The sequence below is a fragment of the Anneissia japonica genome, unplaced genomic scaffold (genome assembly GCF_011630105.1).
Source record: "Anneissia japonica isolate Jap-2015-1 unplaced genomic scaffold, ASM1163010v1 scaffold1060_len253145_cov167, whole genome shotgun sequence".
In the NCBI taxonomy this organism is placed as follows: domain Eukaryota; kingdom Metazoa; phylum Echinodermata; class Crinoidea; order Comatulida; family Comatulidae; genus Anneissia; species Anneissia japonica.
The window spans coordinates 22684-39204 of NW_022735641.1; the positions used below are offsets into that span (position 1 = coordinate 22684).

General features: G+C 32.9%; 1 protein-coding gene and 1 long non-coding RNA gene across 2 annotated transcripts in view; both read left to right on the forward strand.

Moving 5' to 3' along the window:
- Positions 1 to 13152, forward strand: part of LOC117116647 (atlastin-2-like) — a 32095-nt gene extending 18943 nt beyond the window's left edge. The window contains exons 4-16 of the mRNA XM_033260719.1: positions 456 to 587; positions 926 to 1030; positions 2272 to 2376; positions 3015 to 3104; positions 4149 to 4287; positions 5043 to 5170; positions 5262 to 5321; positions 7991 to 8062; positions 8582 to 8767; positions 9892 to 9963; positions 10834 to 11016; positions 11580 to 11630; positions 13033 to 13152. Coding sequence (XP_033116610.1) covers positions 456 to 587; positions 926 to 1030; positions 2272 to 2376; positions 3015 to 3104; positions 4149 to 4287; positions 5043 to 5170; positions 5262 to 5321; positions 7991 to 8062; positions 8582 to 8767; positions 9892 to 9963; positions 10834 to 11016; positions 11580 to 11630; positions 13033 to 13152 — 1443 coding nt within the window. The remainder of the gene's footprint in view (positions 1 to 455; positions 588 to 925; positions 1031 to 2271; positions 2377 to 3014; positions 3105 to 4148; positions 4288 to 5042; positions 5171 to 5261; positions 5322 to 7990; positions 8063 to 8581; positions 8768 to 9891; positions 9964 to 10833; positions 11017 to 11579; positions 11631 to 13032) is intronic.
- Positions 13153 to 14193: 1041 nt separating this feature from the next.
- LOC117116646 overlaps positions 14194 to 16521 on the forward strand; it is a 7688-nt gene continuing 5360 nt past the window's right edge. The window contains exon 1 of the long non-coding RNA XR_004446798.1: positions 14194 to 14708. This is a non-coding gene — a long non-coding RNA (uncharacterized LOC117116646). The remainder of the gene's footprint in view (positions 14709 to 16521) is intronic.

Consider the following 16521-nt stretch of genomic DNA (forward strand, 5'->3'; position numbering starts at 1 on the left):
ATCTCATTCACCGTTCCCCAGTTTTTCGTCAAACAACTTTTTTCTGTCTTAGAAAAATCAGTTCTACAACATATCAAAAATTTTTTTTCCTCCGGAGCCTGACTTTAAAGTAAGAAATCATGCCAAAGGAAGTGGCCATACAACCAGAAAACAAAATTGCATTTCTACTACTGCATTACATCTTGTGAGTGGATGCAAGTCTTGATAGTGAATTAACTTTGTAACTTGTAAGTAGTAGAACACTGATATTTTCTTATTTTTTTTTTTTTTTTTTTTTTTTTTTTTTTTTTTTTTTTTTTTTTTTTTTTTTTTTTTTTTTTTTTTTTTTTTTTTTTTTTTTTTTTTTTTTTTTTTTTTGTAAAAACTGATTTACTTACATCTCAGGATTACAGGTACATTTCTTTTTTGCTCATTGTTTTGTTGAAGATTAATTATAATATTGTTGTATTATTTAGTGCTCACAAAGTTGGATGGATGATGAAGAATATATAGTAAAAGGATTTAAATCCCAGCCAGGAATCGACAGATTGACCACTGGTATCTGGATTTGGAGTAAAGTGTTTATCATAGGACCTGTGGATAGAGAGGTTGGTGCCATTAAAAACATACTGCTCTGATGCTTATCTGCATATCATTAATATTTCTGCTAGTTAAAAATACACACAAATAATTCTTAATGCAATTTAGAAATTATGTTTGGCACCACAAGACTCATTTCATGACAACACCTCACAAGTTTGATTCTTAACTGACTGGTAAGCATAAAAAATATGGTTTGATCTGTGTCTTCCTGAAAGATATTTTTTATAATCTAAAAAAAACACATTAAAGCTAATACATTGTGGTGGGTAAGCATGTACTTCAAAGTATATTTATTCCTTGTTATAATTTTATTTTTATTTTTTGAAATTGTCATTATTTTCAGTTCGGGGTTGTGTTGATGGATATTCAAGGATCACAGGATCCGTACTCTTCCACGAAGGAAAATACTGCAATTGTTGCACTTAGCGCATTACTGAGCTCTGTACAGGTACAAATGCCTATTTCTAAATATTGATCAACATTATACCATCCTTGGCTTTACATAGTGTATAGCCATGTTTATACAGCCATTTGCTATCAGATTAGTAACACCATTGATCTCCAGTTGAGCATCTATACGATACAAATTCATTGGTTGTACAAGGAAGTCACATGATTAAAACTGACCTAAACAAAAATATGCGCATTGCGGCTTGTCTTAGAACCCCTAATCATAAAAGATTTAAAATGTATGTAATTGATAAAAACATAATTTTTAGCTACTATTCTGCAAATATTAAATTGTATTTATGCTGTTTATCAACATCGATTTCCGTGATGGCTCTCACAGGTCAAACAACAGCTAATTTGCATAAAGATCATGCTGATGATCTGTTAACACCGCTGCGATGTGTGGAGGTAACTCTTTAAATTATTGTGGTTACTGATCTGTTATAAAGAGATTTAAAAACAAGTTCTTGATGGATCTATTGATCAAGACAAAATGTTGACCACATTTATAGAAAAGGTAAAAAGTAGCAAAATTTAAAAAGGAGAAATATAATAATTATAATAATATTTTTATTTTTTATTTTTATTTTATTTGACTTTTCACTGGCATCAGTACAAAAATACATATGTGTATAAATAGAAAAAATTCCAGTGAGAGAGCGTATCAACAGGTGCATGCACCTCTAACACGACACGCTCTCCAAATGCACAAAACACAACGGCAAATACATAAATATATAAATTGAAAAGAAAAAAGTTACACAGTTCTACATAAATGACAAAAGCATTTTGTGACCCAAGTGCATGTATTGGCAGGGTCAGACAAACAGAAGCTCATAGAATGTACATAAGGCTCGCTTAACACCAGATATTGTGGAGTTTGAATGTATGGGGTGAGGGAGTTGGTTCCACATGGGAAAAAAATTCGATTGAAGTAGAATTTTCTGTAAGTTTCAGTTTTTCAATGTTTGGCAGCGAGTTTTGAGATGGTCAGCATTACGAAGCGAACGTGAAGAAACGAGAGTTTCATTAAAAACGAAAAAATTATATGAAGGATAAAAAAAGTAATACCAATCATAAATAATCCTGTTGGATTAATTAAGGTCTTTCAGGGATAAAGACAAAATCAAAGGTCAAAATTATCAAAGTAAACTTTTAAAAAGATGTATAAATTAATATGGTTAAAGTTAGGTACACTACTTTATACATAATAAAAATATGAGAAGTGTTTTGTTGCAGATTTATAATGTGAAATCTGATATTAATGAAGCCGATCTGCAGTTTCTTCAGCTATTTGTGAAGTTTGGAGCTGCAATTAAGGGAAATAATGAGAAACCTTTCCAGGTTAGAAGAATTTTTTTTCAAATTATTTGACTCTCAAAGACAAGCCTACACTTTGTAAATATGCCAATTCAATTTTAAAAAATAGTACCACCGTATAATGGCTGCTTTGTCCCTTATACTATTTATCTCTCATGTGAGTGTTATTCGAGGAGCTGAGCAAACAGACATCAATTTCAAACTAATGCTATAGGTTTGTACTTGAGTCTGGATTGGGGCACAAGAAGCAGGAAAAAGTAAACTGTCTTAATCAGTGAAAACGTGTAAAAATAAGTTGATTTTGGCACCATTGGCATTCCATATTACTTACATGGCATTCCATACTTTAATTTTTACCCCTTCCAAATTCAATATAACAAGTTTCTCGACATAAAAAGACACTGGTGGCACTCTCTAAAATTATCTAATATCTAGGAAAAAAATAAATAAATCAGAGACTTATGGCAAGTCTGTCAGTTTATGTGTCACTTTATTATGTACAATGTATTGAGGTTGGTGGTCTAGAGAGCCTGTGCGCATTCACTATCATTCTCAGACCAGTAGATTCAAATCATTCTTATGAACCAATGAAAATTGAGAATTATATGATCCTACCTATTATTGTTCATCTTAGCCAAATAATATTTCTAACATTTTTTCAGACATTGTTATTTCTTATTCGTGATTGGAAGAATCCTCGTGAAAGTAGCTTTGGCATAGATGGAGGGTTGCAGCACCTTAAAAAAGTCATGGTTAGTTGATAACTGCTGGCTTTCACTGGTGATATTGAATCCCAGCATCTACTTCCATCTTTTACTTTATTATATTATTATTATATTATATCTGGAGATTGACACAAGTGTGTGCTCTTATCCATTTAATTAGGTAACTGGTAGGATAGTACCAGTGGTGGCTTCAGAAATTAGTCCAACATGTACAACAGTGGGGTCTGAACCTTGAGCCTCGTTAGACCGATGGGGTGGGTGAAAATGCCTTTTCCCCATAGATGCCACCACTGGATAATACCGTAGTTCAATACTGGTACATGAAATTGGATGTAAATATGATTCTTCTTTTGCTTTTCAAAATGTAATTAACTCAGTTCATTGTAAATGCTATATATTATTATATTACATAGCCTATGTAAATACGATTATGTGATTGGTCGAAATGGCATCACGTGACTAGTGCTACGAGGATCGAAAACGTTATATTTCCCCGTAGGAAAAGATAACTTTGAAAAGTGACCGGTCTCTAACGTCACCAGTTCCCCCTCCCAAATGAGATTTTTTTTAAAGAATATCAACCTCTGGATGGCCGAAAATGGCACTCTTAGACTGTAACAGACGTGTTGGCTTGGTGTGGGCCTATTTTTATATGTTTTATGGTCTGACTGCCCGACGAGCTCTGTCCGGCAGGGGGGGTGGGGGCTTGACCTGTCCAGTGGGGGCTTAATCCCCCTGCCCCCTGCTAGTGCCACCACTGCTCAGCGCTACGCGCTTCGGGAAAATATAATCCCTCGAAAAAAATATAATTCCCTCGTTGATATCAAATGTTATATTACACCTCTAAGCAGGCAATATCTGTATAATAAAAACCTGTGACATACCTAAATATGACCATATATAGGTGCATCATGACCATATTTAGGCACATCATGACCATATATAGGTGCATCATGACTATATATGGGCATACAGCAGTTTTTTAGTCAAGGATAGTGTGGACAGAACTTTATGATTTAATGCAGCATAGACCACATTATTGTAGTTTTTGTTTTCTTTTAAACTTGATAGACAGTATCTCCAAAACAGAGCCAAGAAAACCAACACTTAAGGAAGTCGATTAGTGAGATGTTTGCTAATATAATGTGTTTTCTTATGCCTCGCCCAGGAGATGAAGTTTGTGAGGGTGAGAGCAATAGTCAAATTAGAGGTTAGTATTTGTTATAAATTACGTAACAGCAGGATGGATAATTTTATGTTGAAAATGGGCATAACATTTTTAAAAATGTATTTAGAGGGAGTAATTTTGTTCTGTATTATCAGCATCTACTCATTGAAACGCAAGAAATAGGACTACTGTAATTTTTAATGTAAAGGAATAATTTAATTTTCAATAATTTATTATCTAAGTTATTTATTAAAATAAATATTATTTATTATATTAAAATATTAGAATCTATGTATTGTGCACATAGTAGATAGAATGTAGTAGGAAAAAAGGTCAGATTTATGGTTGAATATAGCATAGTAGGTTTAAGAAATAGGAAAATATAGGTTAATAGTGAAGGTGTAGCTTTTGAATGGGAGAAAAATGCCTGAGGTCACAGTCTGCACCTGAATCCTATGTCCAGCACTAAAGCCTACAATACATCATAAGTGAATTTTCTACACGATTAAAATCGCAACGGTACTGAGTTTGGTCTACAGGAGCTCATTCTTTGTACAGGTTATTGCATTCATAGAAGAAGCCTTTAATGGTTGAATGGACTGTACAAATGGAAGGATGGATGGACAAATTGAATGAATGAATGAATAAATAAATAGATAATATGTTTTTTTTTTATATTTAATAATTATAGTATCTAATTACTTTAAATCTACTATTATATATACTTAATGTATACTTTATATATATATATATACTATTATATATACTTTATAATTGATTTGATCAATCATTTTCAGACATTGCTCAGAGATTTCAAGTGCAGATAAAAGATCTGGCAAATTTTATCTTTTCATCCGAATTAACTGAAGCTAAAAAGATTGATGGCAAAAGCATTACATGCGGAAGCTTAGTCGATTATTTTAAGGTATTATTGAAATAATATAGCATTACAGTTTAACTGCTTTCACCGAAATTTACACTTTAATTATCTAATGATTGTTCATTTTATGTTTCAGGATTATGTGAAGATTATTAATGAAGAAGGGAAAAAGGTTGAAAGTACATCAATAAATGAGGTAAATACTTCCATGGAAGAATATTTTTTTATTATGAAATTAATGTAAGGACCTCTTACAGGTAGAGGGCCAGTACTTCATATTTTTGCAGTACTTATTTTTTTTTTCTTTTTGTTGGCTATACCACATTTTAATGGCTTGAAGTGACATTAAAGAATTTAATTTTCTTTGTCTTAGCTCAGACGGCGAGCAGCTTAGCCCATGTAGGTCCCCGGTTCAATTCCCATCGCTGCGTCTCCTTGTGTTTCAGCTAGAGGGCTAAAATACAAGTTACAATAACGCACCGTCTTTCGGATGAGATGATTAAGCCGTTGGTTCTGTGTGCATTATGAACGTTAAAGAACGCAGTAGACTCTTCGGAAAAGAGTAGAAGATTGTCTCCCGGTGTACTGCCTAATTATCACCAGAAGGACCCCACTGGAAATAAGTCTTCTTCTAGACTTTTGTGGGATATCCTTGGTGTTTACACCAAATAAATCCAATCTAATCCTAAATCCAATTTATTATTTGAAGGCATTGTTCATGTTTGATAAGGACTATGTCCTACAGTATTACTTTACAGACCTTCGCATATTCCATAAATATTTTGTTTTTAATTATTTTCTCTCTGTATTTGTCCAGGAGAGCAAATATCATATTAATACAGTACAACCCCTATTAAGGGCAAATAGAAAAATTTATTAGATTATCACTCCCGTTAAAAATTCGGGAAATACTGATGCGGAAATAAAAAAAAAATTTTGCTGCATCAATTGTTTCAACAGCATAAAAATAACAATACATTTTCTTTAAAAAACTATAAAATTAAACCAGTTTTTATACAATATTTACTATTACAGACCAAATATAAACAGTCCCTCTCTCATCGATAAAAACTAAAGTAAAATAATCTATTGTTCCGATTTTTAAAAAAAAAAACGCCCTCCCTCATCAATTTTTTTTTTAAAAAGAGTGGTAATCTAATAATTTTTTCTATGTGCCCTAAGGGGAATCTTTCGGTAAATTAACTGAGAATCCAAAATTGTCCCATTAATAGGGGTTTTCTTTGAAAAGCAAATTATAAAAGGTGACTAAAATGTTAAGGACACACAAACTTAAATCTACTAGTTTAATTGCAAAATGATTAACAATTTGAACTATAGAACTGAAAATGCCTATAGTATAAAGATTAAATAAATAAAAGTACGAATTACGATAGTTGCCAAGTTATGTAATTGTTTACTAAACCTGATTGATTACTAGTCAGAGATAAAAATTAGTTTCATTTGTGGTTACACGGTTTTCTTTAGAGGAAAATAAACATTGGAATATGAACATGGATAATCTGAGACGTTTGAGATCAATTAGCTTAATATGCCTAATAGCTCAGAAGATAAATATTTTCAGATTCCATAAGCTAATTAGCATTAATTAGCCTAGTAAGGTAGTTGGATATGGTATTTGTAGCAAATCTAGGGGGAAAATTATATTGAAATTTCTCGTAGGGGTAACTATAATTTTCTGGAGTGTATAACTAAAGGCCAAAATATTAGTTTTAAAGTGAACTACTGTTGTTACCCTTAATAATGGTGTTCTCTTATGGCAACTAAAAATGCTATAACATTTACATTGGAAAAAGCCTGACTGGAAGTATCATAATTACTCTGAAGAATTGATTTAACACAGATGTCCATTTTTGTATTGCAATTGTAATACAACAATATTTTTCTCATTTTTTTGGTTGTGATGAGTATTTTTTTTAAATTGTGTACCCTGAATAGGGGTTAAACAAACCAATTAGCACACTAAAAAGTGTCCCCGTCCTCTTAATAGGGGTGTCCGCTTGGTTGACCGTAGTGGTAAAAGATATATATTGCCCTTTCGTTTCACAGAATATAAAGTGTCCCATTATAGGGTTGTACCAAAGGAGGGGTTCTATTGTATATACAAATAAAATAATCTGAATCATCATTAACTCAGTCTTTAGTTCCAGCCCTGAAACCTATGGAAAATCTGGAGGATGTCCAGTGGGGGATATTTTAACTGAACTTTAATGTAGGCCTAGTTAATTTACAAAAGAACTATAATATTCCAGCATTGAAACCTAAACTCGGAAATACTGGGATGGTATTTGGAGCTTAACACGCTGGCTGCCAGCAACGAGTATACTCGCCCACAGGTACTTACTGAGGGCGCCAGGGACGAGTATACTTGTCAAAATTGGCATAACATTCTAGTGTTTATAACTTCTTTGTTATATATTGTAGAACCACAGGTTCAACGGCTGGTAGTTTGGGGAAGATACACCTAGACGATAACATACATATAGCATGTATATTTGTTGTGTTATGTTGCCGGTAGTACATTCGAGCAACACAAGTGGGGGCGCCGTTTAAACATATACTTGTACTTGCATAGTCAATAAAACGTTCTATCACAGTGCCATCGACGAGTATACTCGCCCCCCTAATATTTTCCCGCCAATTTATTAGACACATCATTTTGATGATATATAACTAGATAAAATTTCACAAAAGTATGTTTGTACATGTAAACTTGTTTTGGCACACGGGAAGGAACCTTACAAAAGGTCTGGCAGTCAACGTGTTAATGTATCTGTGATCCACAAGGCACTCAATAAATGAAGTATTTATTATTAATTGCTGTGATTGATATTGCATTTTATTTAGGCTCATGCTCTGGCACATAACCATCAGTTTTACACAGCTGTGATGCAGAGTTTCGTTGCAGATGTGGATAAGGTAAATCTCAGACAATTATATTTTCTTACAGTTGAACACACATACATCTCATATGAGGCATGCTATTCCAAAACCAGCATACTGTTGCTAAATGTTTATCATCATCATAATCAAACATATGACATACGTATAGATCATCATGAACTACCACACAAAAATTTAAAATTTCATTCCAAAATCAGTTAAAATCATTTTTTTAAATTTAATTTTATTTTATTCATTTTTTATTACTACTTACACTGTATGTATGTTTCTTGTCACTGTACCACTTTGAAAATCAGTACTATAGTACTGGAAGTGCCAACAGAATAAAAATAGATTGATTAAATAAATAAATAAAACATCATCATCATGTGCAATCTTCAATACAATCTGCACCACATGCCCCTACTTGTATAAATATATGTGTATATATATACACATATATATACACATATATGTGTATATATATGCTGTCTCTTATACACATCTAGATGTGTATAAGAGACAGTAATAGGATGATATTTGTGTTTTCTACAGCTATGTGTGAACTACCAAGAAAATCTAAATGAATTTCTTGAATATCGGAAGATGCAAGCACTGGCAGATTTCAATGAAAAGTGTAGGTTAAATCCAAGTACACAGTATGGAAAATTAGAAGATGCAATGAAAGATGACATCAACAGTAAAATGCTAGCTTACTATGCAAAAAACAGTTTGATAGAGGTGATTTCAAGTTTTTATTCAACAACATAACTCATATATTCCTGATGATGACATAATTAATGTCAAAATATTGAATCACAACAATTGGCATGCATTTCAGTACTTGGAGTATGTATTATACTTTCTTATCTGAGATTAATCAGTGAACCTTTCGGTTAATATAACCCATCTTTCAACAGAAAATTTCCATGTCTTTATATGTTTATATGATAATTTTGATGAATTATGTACAAAAATTAATGTGTAATTAAGGATTTTTTTTTTTTTAAATTAGTGCTTATACTTTTTCGATAGCAAATAATAACACCTCAACTTTTAATAGCAATTGTTTAGTTGTTTGGTAATTTTAACATATATAGCAATCAATATCATATACAGTATATATTGTAATGCAATAAAATTCAGCCATTCACTGTCAGTTGAAAATTATATACCAAAATATATAAATATAAAAATAAATTGAAAAAACCAACTTCTTAATATAGCTGTTTCAGCTGCCTTGAATTTTGTGGTATATTTTTTGTGTCATGCATATTTTCAAAAAGATCACAACAAATTGAGAACAGTGTTAAAAAATTGCAAACTTATAATATCAAAGGTGTTTATCTACAATTATTCTTGATGTAGTTCAGAGTAGTGTAAATATTTTAACCATCTTCAGTGTTATTGCAATCAAAATTTTTTTTCTAGAATGTCAAGTGGGATTTCTTCCTCTGCCAATGAAAATTTCTCTCGAGTGTCAATAGTAAAATGTTGCAATTCCTTTTTCACATCCTAGGATCACACTTCCCAGGTTGCAATCCGAAAATGGATCACCAACTTCTCCTATTTTTGTTTTTTTCCAAAAATGAAAATGATCGAAACTTCTTATTACGCCATGGTTCTCGAGTCATTCCTAAATCAACATACATTAATGATAAACCATGGTTGACATGAGTTGTGTAAGTTGTTTGTCATCAAATTTTTCAATTTTGTGTGTGTTTCTTTTTTTACTTTTATTGTTCAAAGTGTTATCCAAAGACTGCTTAACAAATGAAGAAAAGGTAATGAGCAGTTCTGTGTTAAATTTTTTAATAGATTGTATAGATAAATAAATGTTTAATCAATTTGATCTTTCATCACAGGCACATGCAAGATCTAACAATTGGAGACATTTTCAAGAAGCAATGAAAAAATTTGAAACTGGAATGAAAGAGGTCAGACTTCTATATTATCAAATTATACCTGAGCATTTATTATTGCTGATTTTACTGAAGGTTGATCTAACAATTACCAATTTTACATACACATAATCTCATCTCTCATGTCAACAAATTTTAGTTGATAGAAGCAATTTTAATCTTTTCATGCCTAAAATGGGCAGCGCTTGTCTAGGGGTAGATGTAGAGGGGAAAAGGAGACTAAACAGGCTTTTAGCTCCCCTCCCCCTTCTTCCTAAAATTTTAACAACATGTCTGTTGTTTTTATACTGAATTAACACCCTAGTTGTCCTTCATTAACAATTTTATTTAGGCCCTAAACCACAACCACACCTTTGTCATGAGGGGGGGGGGGCATTCTCCATGCTGGGGCTGGTGGAGGTGTTACTCAAACCATCTGAAATTGTTGGTAGCCTCATACAGAGAGTCTAGACTATAACAAAAAATTTAACAAATTTAACAAATTATTATTATTATTATTGTTATTATTTATTATTATTATTATTATTATTATTATTATTATTATTATTATTATGTTACTAAACCTACCTTATAACACAAAAGATATTCCCTTTAAGACCAACTTAGCACATATTATTATTATTATTATTATTATTGTTATTATTATTATTATTATTATTATTATTGTTATTAGAGTCAGTGATACATTGTGTAACAAGTATATTCATTAGCACCTGTCTGAGTAGTTTTTGTGAAACCTTGTCAATAGTCTGAACACCTTATAAATTATTTTAAAAAATGAAAAGCATTTATTAGTTGCCAGTTTACTGAAAATAATCAGTTAGGTTGACATAATTATATAGGTGATGTGAAGTATATGTTGAACTTTTTTTCACCATGTATTAGGTATGTTCCTCATATTGGAAGGACACAACACTGAAGAGTAAGTTTATAGAGCAAAAAAGAATAGCTTTGGAATACTTCATCAATTATGGGGAAAGGATTGGCACATCATATTCTGAGTACATACAAGAACTTGAAGAAAACATTACCAAGAAGTACCCAGCTTACAATCTAATAATGGCTCGGGTAAGAGATGAAACATTTTAGATTTTTTAGTAAACGCATAGAATAAAGCTGTATAAAATGTATAGAATAATCATTTTCATTAAGTAGAATAGTAGAAGTGAGTCGAATGGCCGCAACCTACAGCCATTGGCTGTGGTTCGGGTGGTGGAACAAGTCTTTTCGGATGACTATAAACCGTGGGCGCAATGTACACAATTGTTTCGTGTGCACTTTAAAGAACCTAGTACATCTTTCAAGACGAGTAGGGGATTACTCGATGTACTGGTTCATACCCTGCGGTTATGGATCATTAGGTCCTTTGCAGGATGTACCTACGTAAAGTAAGATTTGATAATTTAGTGTTACAATAAAAAAGAAATTGATCACAATCTATTCTACAGTAAAGATTTTAGTAAATATAGAATAAAGCTGTAAAAGAATATATCAAATTTATAGAATATTAATAGCTGTTTCTTAAAGCATAATCATAAGTTTATTGTTTAGTAATAAATTTGATCAAAATCTGTTCTACAATACAGATTTGATAAAATAATAGTTGGTAATTTTTTTTATGATTGTTGTAGAAAAAAGCCTGTATTGATGCATTTCATGCGTACACAAAGGCAATGGATCAGGTAACAAAAGCATATTTTTATCCTCTTTCTATTATCGTCATTATCATTAGTATTTTTATTATTATTATTATTATTGTATCATCATTTCTAATACCATCATTAACATGTACTGTAGTTTGTAAGTTATATCTTGGTAACAAAATGTTAGCCTACTAGATAAATTAAGGACAAAATCAACTACACCCAACATTGTTTAAACATCCAATCATTTTCGCTTTTCATATCTTCACATAAATTTTACAAAAATATGAGCCAGCAGATGACTTGTCTATATGCTGAAAGGCCATTTTGTCTGTGTATATAAAGTGCAATTGTTCAGAACCATAACAATTCTTAAAACATTTGCCATCAAAAGATACAAGTATTTCCAACACACAGTATTTAACATACCAAGTCTTTGCATTTCCATTGAGGAAGTATGTGTATTTTTTTGGAGGTTGAGCATGTGGTAGAAAATTCCAAAATGAAAGAGGTGATGTTTATGCCAAGAAAGTCTACACGTAGGGAACAGTTATTGGTGATCCGCTTCTCGAGCCGATCACCTATTGGAATTGTCATGATGATCATCTTTTTTTTCTTTCTCCCCATTTCTGTTCGCACGATATCTCAAAATTGCTACGAGTTACGCACACGGTCATTTCATCGATCATTTTGGCTTCCCCTGGAATAGTCACGGTAAGGTTTTCAAGGTGACCAGTCTTGCGTGACGTCAGCTACGCACAATTTTGCGTTTTTACATAATCGATCATATCAGCCTAACCAATTGCAATTTTGAAATCGTATTAAGTGAGCATTAACTTCGGGTCAATGTTAAATGTGCTGTACCCTAACTTTACGCGTGTGCTTCGTAACGCGTGCGTACGTATGCGTCAAAATTTCAAAATGCTCGAAATCACTTTTTGACTAAATTAGAGCACGTTACACGCCATTTTGAGCATTTCAATTGTTTTTTATATTTACCACTATGCGTGCGCATTCCTGACTGACGGGGGTCCGAGGTCCCAAACGGGCGGAGTGGGTGTGGTCAGGCATTGCTCAAAATCTCTTGAGAGTGTCCTATGGGGGCTGAAAGATATGACAATTTAGGGGTTTCAAAGGCTTATTTAATTGATTTTGGAGTCCACTAATATGTAGAAAATAAATATACATTTTTTTTCTCCCAACGAACTGTGGTTTTTCTCCCTGACGGGGCCCCTGGCCCCAACCGGCAAAAGCAGGTCCATGGCTGCTTATTTTGCTTGGAAGGAGGGCCCAGTCTCAAGAAGCTACCGGGCCGTTTTAATCCACTTGCATGCAAATTTTAATACAGTATTCTATTGTTACAAGAGGTTACCATATATAATGTCCATTATTAAAGTATATAAAATTATGTTGTCAATCTCATTTTTCTACTGGTGTACAGAAATATACAACTTATCAGAAACCTATTGGGGACTATCGTCGCAACCATGAAGAAGCAAAAAGGAAAGCAGTAGCAGCATATGCTGCCAATACCTTACTTTTTCTGGTTAAACATACCTAAACATTTTACTTTTATAGTTGACAAAAAAATACATGCCAAGTATTAGTGTATGGGGCAGCTGACTCTCAATGAGTTATACTGTAGTAAAATTTTTGCTTAAGCTGCCCCAGAACAAAATTTTTGTTGTACTGCACCTTTTGTAAATGTGTATTGGTCAAATAAATAAATGAAATGGAAATATTATGCAAATATTCAATGGTTCTTAGCGTTGTATGTTTAAATATAAAGATGCATTAAAAATATTCCCAATCAGTTCCCAAAAGCTGAAGTTAGTACTGAAACACTGTACACATTTAATGTAATTGCATAGTTGTAACATTTTTTTTTATAGTTTCAGTAGTTGAAAATAAAATGTTTTCAACTTTGGATTGTGACCAAAATTTAAACACTTCTTCATTAAAACATGACAAAATATTCTGGAAATTGTCATTTTTATCCATTGATCCATTTTCGAGATACAGTATTTAGGTTTGAGACCCAACCCTCAAATGCACACCCGAATTTGGATCATCACTAACACTTCAAAGTTTCATTAAAATATCAGTTGATTGGTTTATGAAATATCTGGTCTGGGACGTTTTCATTTGAATTGTCCTCGTATCTACACCCTACTCCAGATGGTCACCAAAATTTAAACATTTCTTCATCGAAACATGACAAAATAATCTGGGTCATTTTAGATCCATTGATTATTTTTAGAGATAATTATGTCTGGGACCTTAAGACTTTACATGACCCTCAAATACACACCTGAATTTGGATTGTCACAAACACTTAATTTCTTCCTAGTAAGTTGCTTAAACTTTCATGAAAGTTTTATTCAGGTTGATTATTTTTTTTCGAATATCTAATCTAGGATGCTTTCCTTTAAATGGTTCTCATAACCATACCCTGCTCCGGATGGTCACCAAAATTTAATCACCTCATCCTTAGGTCACACCTAACATTCCCTATATCTTCCATTTAAGATCTGTGCAGCAGTTTTTGAGATATTTTGAACACAATATATACTATATGCATGATCTCAAAAATTTAAACGACCCTCAAGTTCACCCCCAAATTGGGATTGTGACCAACACTTGGAATTTCTTTCTTGTAACTTGGTTAAACTTTCACAGAAGTCCTCACATCCACACCCAGCTACTCCAGACCATCACCAAAATTTAATCATTTCTTTAGTGGGTTATAGCTAACCATAACACTCCCTGTAATTTTCAATTATGTATGTGCAGCCCTTTTTGAGATATGTCGTACACAGAAAAAAAACCACACGAAAAACACCAAAACGTCAAACAAAACTCGCACGACTGAATGCATTATTTCCTGGTGGAGAGGATAAACAGAAGAAAAATTTAATGGTTCAAAAATGAAGATGACAGTAGAGCAAAATATTGCATTGAAGTGAATTGTGTTCAATGTAGTAATGCTAACAGAAAATTTTTTTTTCTCTTTTTGAACTTTTTTTCTTTTGTATTTGTTCCAAGAAAAATGCTGAGAAGGAAAATAACGCGGCACATGATGCAGCATTGGAATCATACAGAAACAAAATGCAACATGTGAGTATGAAAGGAAACAAGTCGTTATTCATTTCATTTTAATATTTTTTTAGACTCGTGCCAAGGATAATAGCAAACTTTTTATGTTATGTAGCAATCCTTCTTACAACACACTCAACATGTTTTACATTAAATACTGTAAGTCTCATTATAACGTTTAAATGGGCAGCAGTCGTTTTTGGCTGAGAAAAATTCCTGTGATTGGAGATCTAGCTGGGCTCCAAGCCCTAATTTGGTTACTCAGTGAATTCTGTGAAATATTAATCCTTTTATTGCGCTCAATAAATGCCATACCAAATTTAATTGTCGTATTTTGTAATAAACCTTGACGTATTTTGTAATACCTGAAGTATTTTGTAACAAATCTTGTCATATTTTGGAATAACAGAGCTGTCGTATTTTGTAATCATAGACGTAGATCCCAGGGGATGGGGGATATATCCCCCCAATATTTGACAAGGGGGGGATGGTCCATTGTATCATTCCCCCCCCCCCCAATATTTTGACTATGTATGGGATGAAATTTAGCTTTACACACTTCAAAAGACTGTCACAGAAATAATTTGCACTGTCTTATGCGCTTACAAAGATGAAAATTAGCATAATGTATTAATGTTGATAACAAAATTATTTTATCTGGTACCTATCTAAGCTCTTCTTTCCTTAGATGTTAGATGTGCTTGCAAAGAGAGCCACATTTCACACTGAAGGGTGTGTACGACATCAGTAATGTTATGTCAATTCCAAGAATGTTTAAGGTTATATCGGTTGATGAGGAATTTATTGATTATTCCCATAATAGTAAATTGCATCAATTTATTTTGCAAAAACAAGGTTTCCAGCTTCAGAGGGCACACATCTCCTGTCCGCACAAGGGCACACATTGGCGCTAACACCAGGCGCGTAACAGGGGTCTTGGTCAGAGTGGGTATTTATTTTCCCGGTTAGTAATTTATCATACCCACCCCACCCCACTTCCCATATAGAAAACAATACAACATAGGGCTTATCTTATTTATAATATAGGCCACACGTGTGTTTGAAACTAAATATAAGCATTTTCATCATGGTTTTATTTACTTTATTTACATACTCTTTCACCATCAATACACATTGAGGCCCTTCTTTTAGGTTAAAACGATCTATCTTAAATATGTCTTTCTTGAGTTTGGGACTATTATGTGTTTAAATAACTTAAAAGGATAAACCTAAAAAAGCACGCAAAATATTTTTGTGTTTTTAATTCTAATTTCGTCGGAATTGATGAAAACTCTTTAAAATGTGCAATTTATAGAGGAAATTGGCCTACCATAACAAGAAATGCGCGCAAAGAATTTGAGAATTTTAGGCACTTTCAGAGGATGCATTTGTCAAGGGGTGAGGAAAGATTTTCAAAAGATGGATATTTTCCCCTTGTCCCCCGGTGTTTTTAATTCTAATTTGGTTGGAATTGATCAAAACTCGATAAAATGTGCAATTTTTAGAGGAAATTGGCCAATGTTAACAAGAAATGCGAGGTTTTTAGGCACTTTCAGGGGATGAAAACGGCATTTATAAAAGGGTGGGGAAGATTTTCAAAGATAGATAGCCTATTTTCCCCTTGTCCCCCCAGTGGTTACGCCATCGGGCAGCATAGATCAAAGGAGTTATGAAAGTTTTTGAGGTGGAGAAGGGGTTGCAGGGTGTTGTGAGTCTGGTCATTATATCTTCATTTTTATTCTTGTCTTTATTTTTCTCTTCTCTTTTTCTTTTCTTCTCTTTTCCCCTTCTTTCTCTCCCTCTCCCCTCTTTCTTTTCTCTTATTACCCAGCCC